The sequence below is a fragment of the Contarinia nasturtii genome, unplaced genomic scaffold, assembly GCF_009176525.2.
Source record: "Contarinia nasturtii isolate CC-2019 unplaced genomic scaffold, AAFC_CNas_1.1 Cnas_scaffold_695, whole genome shotgun sequence".
In the NCBI taxonomy this organism is placed as follows: domain Eukaryota; kingdom Metazoa; phylum Arthropoda; class Insecta; order Diptera; family Cecidomyiidae; genus Contarinia; species Contarinia nasturtii.
Window position 1 is genome coordinate 3719639 of NW_022198046.1, and position 10020 is coordinate 3729658.

General features: G+C 32.9%; 4 protein-coding genes across 5 annotated transcripts; 1 reads left to right on the forward strand and 3 right to left on the reverse strand.

The window, feature by feature from the left end:
- The first annotated feature begins 1947 nt into the window (after window positions 1-1947).
- Window positions 1948-3454, forward strand: LOC116341368 (ropporin-1-like). The gene is made up of 6 exons (XM_031768379.1): window positions 1948-2062; window positions 2139-2308; window positions 2370-2438; window positions 2495-2593; window positions 2675-2829; window positions 2910-3454. Exons 1-6 carry the CDS (start codon window positions 1978-1980, stop codon window positions 3418-3420), a joined length of 1089 nt encoding a protein of 362 aa, XP_031624239.1. The 5' UTR covers window positions 1948-1977; the 3' UTR covers window positions 3421-3454.
- Window positions 3455-3494: 40 nt separating this feature from the next.
- On the reverse strand, window positions 3495-4863 carry LOC116340962 (peptide chain release factor 1-like, mitochondrial). Its single transcript, XM_031767747.1, has one exon. It carries the CDS (start codon window positions 4750-4752, stop codon window positions 3556-3558), a length of 1197 nt encoding a protein of 398 aa, XP_031623607.1. The 5' UTR covers window positions 4753-4863; the 3' UTR covers window positions 3495-3555.
- Window positions 4864-5213: 350 nt separating this feature from the next.
- LOC116340980 lies at window positions 5214-6979 on the reverse strand. Of its 2 annotated transcripts, XM_031767783.1 has the most exons (4): window positions 6741-6979; window positions 6521-6660; window positions 5879-6423; window positions 5214-5848 (listed from the first exon to the last, which is right to left on the reverse strand). In XM_031767783.1, exons 2-4 carry the CDS (start codon window positions 6626-6628, stop codon window positions 5260-5262), a joined length of 1242 nt encoding a protein of 413 aa, XP_031623643.1. In that variant the 5' UTR covers window positions 6629-6660; window positions 6741-6979; the 3' UTR covers window positions 5214-5259. The 2 variants fall into 2 exon arrangements, with proteins under 2 accessions (XP_031623643.1, XP_031623642.1); XM_031767782.1 differs by having other exon boundaries at window positions 5214-6423; window positions 6741-6978.
- A 617-nt stretch (window positions 6980-7596) lies between these two features.
- On the reverse strand, window positions 7597-8485 carry LOC116341290. Its single transcript, XM_031768253.1, has 3 exons — window positions 8336-8485; window positions 7922-8275; window positions 7597-7835 (listed from the first exon to the last, which is right to left on the reverse strand). The coding sequence occupies exons 1-3, from the start codon at window positions 8408-8410 to the stop codon at window positions 7701-7703; spliced, it is 564 nt and encodes a 187-aa protein (XP_031624113.1). The 5' UTR covers window positions 8411-8485; the 3' UTR covers window positions 7597-7700.
- Window positions 8486-10020: the final 1535 nt, after the last annotated feature.

Genomic DNA, 10020 nt, shown 5'->3' on the forward strand with positions numbered 1-10020 from the left:
TCAGCTCATCTGGATGCCGTCAGCAGATGATACGAATTGAAAACAATTGATTGTGATTGTTATAGTAATACCAGTATATAACAAGCTTATATACCTATAACAATCACTTCCATTGTTTTCAATTCGTATCATCTGCTGACGGCATCCAGATGAGCTGAAATATCCAGATGACGGCAGCTAAATATATTGTCTGTGTATACTTAAACACTCAAAAATGTGTATCGGGGGGTTTTTGGATACGAGAAAACCGAATATGACGTTAGTTTTGCGATACAAATAAGGGGTACCTCCCGAACAAAATTTTTGAGTTTTCGCTCTAAAACGAAATTTTGTATGGGAAGTACCCTTAATATGCATTGAAATTTCTTCAAACTCTCGGAATGTTATTTTTGTGTGATAAAAATAAGCTGTGCAAAGTTTAAGCTCATTACGATATCATACAGGCATGGCATTCATACAAAAACCCATTTTTTTTTGAAATTTTTATGAAAAGTGTGTCAAAATATATTTGTATCGCAAAACTTACGTCATATTCGGTTTTCTCGTGAATTCTTTGAGTAAAAGATTTGTAATAAATGCATGTTGTGGATCACAGTGCGGAAAAGTTCATCTCACGGATGTAAGACATTTTATTTAATATTTCAAATGTTATCGTTAATCACATGGGACTGTCAGTGTAAAAATCCCAAAAAAATTTGTTTTCGTGGAAGTATTGTAGATACTTTTTCTTCAGCGGTTTTGCTGCGTATTTCTAAACAGTTCGCCATTTTTTCTGATATTGCTTATTGTAGATGAGCAATACTGATTATAACTGATAAAAGAACTACTGAAATGTGAACTTCAAAAAGTATATATCTTTTTCACGTTTCAATAGTATTTATCTTTAATTAAAACTGGTCTGACCATACATTGCAAAAAAAATCAATTGGACAAAAACATCCACCGTGCGCACTGCGCTAAGTAAGCAAGTAGATTTGAAAACTTGAAATCTTGCACGCTTCCACGTACATGCGGTATTATTGAGAAATGTTAATGACTGAACAATATTGTGTAAATGTTTTTTTTTTTTCAGGTTATTTATATAAGCACTTGCACGTAAATACAAATCAGTAAAAATGTTGAACTAGATTTAAAATGCGAATATTAATATTTTAAATGTTGATAACAGTTCACAATAACCATTGTCTAAACAGGTATGCTAATTAACCCTTAACCGGGCAGGTCGGGTCTCTGAGACCCGGTGGCGCATTTAAAAAAAAAAGATACATAAAATCGCATAAAATATTATTTTAATCAAACAAATTGTTTTGTATTGTATATTCTTCCATCCTTCTACTAATCGTTGATAAAAGTGGTTTTGAATTTGGTTCCCTAAGTAGCGCTGTATTGAGGTTTGAACAACTACCGGACGTACATTTTCCATACAAAATGTCATCAAAATTTTTAAATGAAGTGCAAAATTTGTACTAAACAACTACTGAACTGAAACTTAAGTTCAATTCAACTACTGAACTGAAACTAAATTATTCCTGTATGATGATCATTTTTTCACAATACTTGTGTATAGTTTCGTTTTCACATTCTCTCAAACGAAAATAAAAAGGAACTTACTGCCTTTACAAAGTTAAAAAAGTATTGAATAATTTTTATCAATTCAAATTTAAGTAATAATAAAAAAGCTGTCATTTTCACATTTAAATGTTAACTTTAGTATAGAATATGTTTTGGATGAGTTGAATTCATTATTTTTTCAACCGTTTTGTGAGTGACAATTGAAATATACATGTCATTAACATATACACCCACAACAAATGATGGTCAAAGCGTTGTTTATATTTTTCAATTTCGTTGCTATGGCAAATTACGCGCCTCTAACAAATAACTTAAATTCAGCTGTGAGTTTCTTAATCGCTTCACTTGTATTCTTTTTATCTTTATTGCAATAAATTATCAATAAACATTCAAAAAAGAAGTTCGATGTTTCAAAAGAAAATGTCGAAATCGAAAGGCGACATTGATGTGCCAGAAGCATTTCCATACATTCTGAAAACCTATGCAAAAGGTAATTGAGTTGTGATTGTTATACATGTTGAGTGTAAAATTGGCGCTAAAACGGTCTATTAATAATTGTTAAACAGATGCATTGCGAACACAGCCATATGACCTGCTCTCCTGGTCTGCCGCTTATTTTCGATGTATTGCTGACAATATTAAACCACCGGCCAAATTACGATTTGAAGAAAATACAGAGCAAATGATCGAAGCCAGGACTTTAACACCGGAATACCTAAAAGTTCTTATAAATCAGGTAATTTTTGCGTGACGAAGTTATATTGGGAGTATTTTCAAAATTTCCAAATAATTTTCAGATTGGAAAAGGCTTTTTCGTTGAGAGACATGTTTTAGAAAGAAGATGGAAGGAACTTGGATTGGCAGAGGTATACATAAATTTAAATTATCTTTTTCAACATTTTTGACGATTTTTATATTTCAGAACGATTTATTAGTATTTTTAAATATCTCTGGAATGCTACGTTGGGAACGAATTCATTGGTTGGAGTTACTGGCGGTAATGACTGCCTCAATGTGCACGGTAATTTAATTATTTTAATTCAAAGCACTCAAAAGTAAATTGAAATCAATTGATTTTTTTCGTTTGAAAAAAAAAACACAGAACATTGAAATGTCTATTTGTTTGATGTGCGAATTGCTAACGGATGATACAGACGGTGGGTCCAATTCCATACCAATTTGGATGTTCAATATATGCTATTCGTTTCTTGCGCACTTAAACTCCAGTTTGAACGAAGAGCAGATCGCTGGCATTGAGTAAGTTTACAACTATAACAAAGACTAGCCTAAAATTGATTGATAATGAAAATTTATAAGTTATCTTCTAACTATTGCAGAATCAAACCGGCCCAAATAAATGCGCAAAAATTCAGAAACGACCTCATAAATGACTGGAAAATATGTGTAAATTTTTCTGACAAAAAAGACGATTCCATTTCATTAATATTTAATCGCATAAAAGTATCTACGAATTTTGACGAAATAATCAAAATACTCTCCGAAAGAAATGTTGGCGACGATATCGAAAGCAACGACTCGCAATGGAAATGCGAAATTATTCGCAAAATTGGAGCACCATGGAATTGGATTTATCAGTTTGTCAATCATTATCGACCAAATTCACAATCATATAATTTCTATGAATGCCAGCACACGTTGGAGAACCGTTTTCGAGAAAATTTGACGCCACCAATTTGGAAGTCATCTTGTATGCCAGGAATTGGATCAACAGTAGCACTCGATGTGAGAGATGCATTCCTGAGCTATGTAAATTCGAAAGCGATAGAAAACAATGGCATGATCAATCCCACAAACTTTAAAGATGAACAGTGTCCTCCAATGTGTTGAAACATATACCTATATTAAGTATAAAAGAAACAACAAGCTATCACATTTTACAAACAATAAAATCAACCCAAGTGTTCTTTTACATTTTTTCCTCAATTTATTCTGATTAATAACAATAAAATCGTGAATCTTTATTTACATATCTTCGTCTAAAATGTCATTTAATTTTTGGCGCGTTAGATTTTTTTTCAATTTTTCAACAAAATCATCGAAATCATCGGTGCCCGTTAAAAATTCGTCTAAATTATGTGCTGTACCAGCCGTACCACTGACGCGATGGTCTGTTATTCGATTCTGTGCATAATTATATGTTCGTAACTTTTCGTTCCTTGTGCGTAATCCGACTTGTGATTTTCTCAAATTTTCTTTCGATGATAGTTGCTTTGTAAATTCCATCTGATATAATTTATTGTGTAATTTCTGCATGGCAATTTGTCGGTTTTTCATTTGTGTTCGATCTTCTTGGCATTCAATCGCAATGCCCGTTGGAATATGTACAATTCGAACGGCTGATTCGGATTTGTTGACATTTTGACCACCCGGACCACTCGCACGTTTCGTTTCAACGCGTATATCATTCGAATTCAATTTGATTTTAATATCATCTTCACAAGGAATTACAGTCACGACAGCTGTACTTGTATGCATGCGACCGCTGCGCTCAGTTTTTGGTACACGTTGTACACGATGAACGCCGGCTTCATTTTTTAAAATTTCATATGCATCACATTCTTGCACCACCATCGAACCACTGCGAATGCCTCCCATTTCAGTATTGGCTTGTTCTAAAACTTTATAGTCCCATTTCCTGAATTTCACGTAATTTTCATACATGGTAAACAGTTCACGAGCGAAAAGCATCGCTTCTTGGCCGCCAACACCGCATTGCACTTCAAGCATAAGCGAACTCACGTTTGGCTCATTTTCATTCAGTGCAATCACTTCGTCAACTAGATCTACATCGATTTCCAGCAATGTATCGACAAAATTTTGCTTTTCTTCAGTGGCCATGGCAACAATCTCTTTATTCGATTCATTTACCATTTCACGCGCCAGTTCATTGTATTGATCAACGATTGATAGACGATACTCATATCGTTGCAATAGTCGATTTAACAGTGGTCCATTTTTATGCTTTAGATTTGCTTGTGTTGCTATCAAATTATCCAAATAATCTTTGAGCTTCTTGTTTGCGATCGGATACTTTACATCATCGGGTATTATTGGATTTGACGGTGCAGTACAGAACAATTGTTTGAATAGTTGGGTTCGCTTATACAAAAATACACGATTGGTTATCTGACGAGTCAACGGACCCGAAAAAATCCACATTATTTTTATAGTTTTTCTAATTCACAGACATTGAATGTTAAAAAGAGCTTTGTTTGCAGTAATTTATGTAAAATTTTGGGTTAAGCATTCAAAACACAGCTGATGTTGAACATGACATTTCTATCTGTCAAGTCAGTATATCGTTAGTTTGAACTGACAGCACGAAGTAGTAGTAGAAGAAAAAGTATAGACAATATTACACATTAGACAAAGCCATGTAAAAAATAAACAAATTCGTTTTTGTCCATCCAATATTTTTCGAATTTATTTCATTTTTAATTTTATTTATTTTCACCTGTTTGTTTCATTAAATTCGCATTCAAATGTATGACAATATTCCATTCGGTTACCGTAATTATTTTAATTAATTTTTTTTCTAAAAAAATTTACCTAATAATCGTGTCTTCATGATACACAAGTGACAAAACAAATATTGTGCATCCCTAAAATTAAAACAAAAATTGAATTGCCATGGCTTATATTTAATCGATCACAATTTCTTATGAATTAAAAAAATGTCAAATCGATTGTGTTCAAACTGTTTGAGGTAACCGATGTAAGCGAGCTGCCCTGGTTTGAATCATTTGCAATGATAACATCCGAATCGTTCGATTCTTCATCGATATTCGCGTAAAGATGATTCTCTTTATTTTGTTGACGGCACTGCAAATTAACAATCTCTAATGCATCTTTGTAGAGTTTTGAATATCGTTTCGGTTGTTCGTTTAATAAATTCGTTGATGGATCACATTTTATTCGTGTTATAGTTATTTGTGGCCGTTGAGTGAGTAATAAATCAACGGCACTCTCCACGGAATCATCGTTGGATATTGAACAATGTTCGAGTTCAAATAAGTTAACTTTTGATGTTGATTTGGTGTCTTCGAATTTTCTACAAATCGATGGTGTGCTTGTTGCATCTGTATTGTTTGATGAATCATCTGTGTCCAATGGTTCATGGCTTATTTTAGCCGAATCTTTTGTTTTCGTTTCTTCATCGTCTGAACATAGATCAATATAGGCTTCTGGTGTATACCGAATCTTCAATCGATTTCTGTGGACCTCATATTGTCTAGTTGGGTAATTAACGAATTTTTTTCGTGGTTCAACGATATTCTGCTGTGATTGAATGCGCTTATATTGAGCGAAAGCTTCGTCATATGTTTTCGTTGAAAATTGCCGCCGTGGAAATTTATACCAATGGAAATTATTTGTACTATTATTATTTCGAAAACTACAATTATCGAACGTCACGGCATTCTTATCCAGAAAGGTGGGTCGATAGTGACTGAGTGGCGGAGCAATACAATATCGTTCATATCGTTCGATACGTTCACGAGTGTATTCATCGTTGACTAGTGCTTTGGTTGGAGCAATAAGTCGTTGTCCACCTGGTGATGTGATTGGTATTTGGCTTCTTAATAATGCAGATATGCCAAGTGATCGTCCCGATCTTTTATTTTTTTTCAACAAATTTGTTGAACTATGGTTATCACTAGATATTGCTTGTTCGCTATTTTTGGCTTTGTTCATTCCACTCTGCGTCAATCCAAAACTCTCCAAAAAGTCACTTTGTGCAGGACTTTGCTCTGGAATTGGATTGTCACAAAATATAATATCATCATCGTATGTAATGCTACTATCGTCATTTTGACACATCTTCATATGCTCCTGAAATACCAAACGGAAATTAATTAAATTATGAATTAAATAAAATAAATTTTTTCAACGATTTTTAATTTTCACATGAAAAAAAATATGTACTTACTTGGCAATCGTTTAAGGCGGGAAAATGATTACCGCATAAATCACACGTATACGTGTCAAACAATGATGACAGATTGTATATTTTATGAAATTTTTCTAACTTTGGCATCGCAAAATATTCAACGGTTTTCACCAAAAATACTGAAAACAATTATCGAAACATAAATTATAAGAATTTTAATGGAAAACACAGTAAAAATGGAAAAATGTGTTTTTTTTACCAAAAATTTGATGGACCAAGCTTGTTGCTTGTGATCTTTTGTGAACAAGAGATGATGTTGATTTATGTACGTTCCGTTTTATACAATCAAAACGATAGTTTTAATAAATAGAGCACAAAGCTTAATTTCACTTGTATATAATTTTACAACATTTTAAAATATCGAATTAATGGATGCGCCAATAAATTGAGATTTTCAACTCAAAGGACAAACACTGTTATTACTTTTGTTGTCATCTCGTTGTTCTATTACAGGTATGTGTCACACAGCGCTCGACATAAACATTCGAAAAATGCGGAAGAACATAGAACTACGACAATCAATACAATATATCACACGCACAGATGCACGCAATACACTCTAGATTTTCTATTATGGACTATTCAATTTGTATGAACCGATTTCATACAGAATAAGACACAGCATCAAGCATTGTATTTGTTTCATCGACAAACATTTTGCCATTACATAAATGAAATAAAATTTAATGAATATGAATGAATTTTTGAAATGATGAATATTTTCATGAAATGCATTTCGTGATCTAAATAAATTAAAGTAGCATGATCAAACAGAAATTATTAGGGTTGCATAAATGATAGATGATGTATAAATAATATGTTTCGCACAGTTTTTCAATGCATTTTTGTCAATTTTTTATTTCATCAAATAAATTTCATGAAGTATAAAAAATAAATGTTTTACATCAATAGTTTTTTTCAAACAATTTTTTTCAATAGTTTTTTAGATTCGATGCGATGTCTTAGTACTTGTAAAAATCCCATTGCTTTGATTAATTAAATCTCATTACCAGAGAAAATTGATTGAAAATTGAGATATTGCCACGATGAAGAGAAAAGTCACATTTTTACAGTTTGAATTAAATTGTAAACTTTATTTTAATCTTTTTATTTTTAAGATCAAACAGTTAATATGCGAGGAATTAAAAAATGCACTGATTCAATTCATTATTTTTTTCCAACAAATTAAATGTTCAGCAGTGTTCTGTCCGAATTGTTTAAATAATTCGGTTTTCATTTTTTCAAAGCACTCGTCGACTGGTAAAAGAAGAGATGCTCGTTGCTCTTGTGGCACCTATGAGAAAAAAAAATTTTTGCCGTAAAATTGTGCTAACACAAAAAGGTATCGTAGGTATACATGTGGAACGAATATAAATTTACCTCTCTGATATTAGTTAATTCAGGCTGAACTTCGGATCGAACACGATGACGAAATAGTATCAAACATTCAACAGTATCGTCGAATGTTTTCTGCATAAATGTGTCGGCTTTCTCTTGTGCTATACGATCACATTCTTTGTCAGTGGAAATTAGCATTGATTTGTGCGCGGCATATCCATTCACTTGGGTTTGTGCGGTTTTATTAAATTCTTTGAGAACCTCTCTTAAAAGAGGATTATCATCAAAATAAGCGGCAGTTTGTTCTGGCTTTCCACATAGTAAGTATTTTTCAAATAACGCAACTTTGTCAGCTCTCGTTCCGGTCAAGTTGCCAGTCACTGGTGCTGGTGGTGTCTAATTGAAATTTAAATAATGCAATTTCGATACATAACAAACAATAATAAGAAAAATTACCGAAGAAGTGGCTGCTTCTTCACCTTGAGCGCCCAATAATAACAACGACGCGAATAAAATAAGCAATGAAATCATGTTGATGTTGATAAGATGACGCCCAAATTAATACTGAACTAAAATCAACTCTTTCGACAGACGACTACATCGCCTTGAATTGTCAACGATATGCATAAAAAGTATAATGCTATCTTAATCGAATGAGAATTGATTCTTTGCGAATAGCAAAATAGCAGACGAAATAATGAGATAATAAAACCGGTTCTCTTGCAGTGCGACAAGGTCAGTGTGATGCTTGTCTCTTTAAACAATAAACAACTAACCAAAACGTCTATAAGAATAAAGCCCAAGTCGGCCTCTGATAAAAAAAACAACAACACACACATGAACATTGAAACAAAATAAATCAAACAGTTGGTATAATGTTTGCTAAAGGTAAAACTAAGTTTATGAACAGCTTTGGAACAATAGAATGTACTGCTACTATGAGGAGGAAGACACTGTTTACAACGTTATATTAATATGTGATGTTTCCATAACACAATTTTTGAAAAATTTGAAAGTGACAGCACTTTGTATATATGCGATGAAAGTACTACCCGAGTATCGTAAAAAACTCGCTGGGTTTTGCAAAGTTAGTTGCCAATATGTTTATATCGACCTATGAATTCTCCGGTGTGATTAATTTGAATCAAAACTTTGTGGTAAATATTGTTTCGATTCAAACGCTCTGAAAATTTGTTTCTAGAGCAGATCGAATCTGATATTTATTCTGCGAAACAGTCAAGCTTTGATGCACTTCCCATACAAAAAGTAACTAAAATGGTTGTGCACTTTTTCTTCCAAATTTTCATTCCAAACAGAAAAATGATGTGAGAACGAATTGTAGCGCTTTTAATTTCCTACAACTTTCTTACAGACCATAGCATGGCAGCACAAATGGTTAACGAGATATGGAGATTTTAAGAATTTTATAAAAAGTCCAAAAAATCGTTTTTTTTCCATATAAGAAAATTAACACACTTAAAAGTGGTTTTTCCCTTTGAAAACGTTCGCCAGGAATTTGGTATTTTTACTGCTGTGCAGCTGAAAAGTGACTGAGAAAGAAAGAGACAATGAAAACGAAAACAAATAAAAACAAAAATTCACTGCCGACGTACTTGGAAGTAAAGCTTGATGTATCGATGTATAAACGAGTGGAATTTAAAGATACATCTAAATTACAGAGATCCGCAGAACGTTTGTTTGAAAATTCTTGAAAATACACAGAAATTGGTACTTTAAAAAGCAATTGCTGTACTAGAGCCACTTGTTACAAGGTCGATCGAGTATTCTGGACATTTTTTCCGAAAGGGCATCCGAAGAGCTAGAAACTGAGCAATTTTAATTGAATCGTAGAATTTGAACTCGAAAAATGTGAACTTTTGAGCTATATTTATTTATGCTCCAAACGTCATGAAATTTTGCCTAGGTCAGTTTTTTCGCAAAAAGTTCCCCAAAGTTTCACGACTTTTTTTCATCTGCAAGATACTAATTTTTCTGAGTATGCAGAATGAAAATACCTAAAAAATACTAAATACGTGCAATTTATTTTCAGATACCAAATATGGGTACTAACGACATGTACGTTTTCTCCTTTCGTTTCAAAATTTTACAAAAACAATTGAAAATGCAAAAAAATGTGTCGA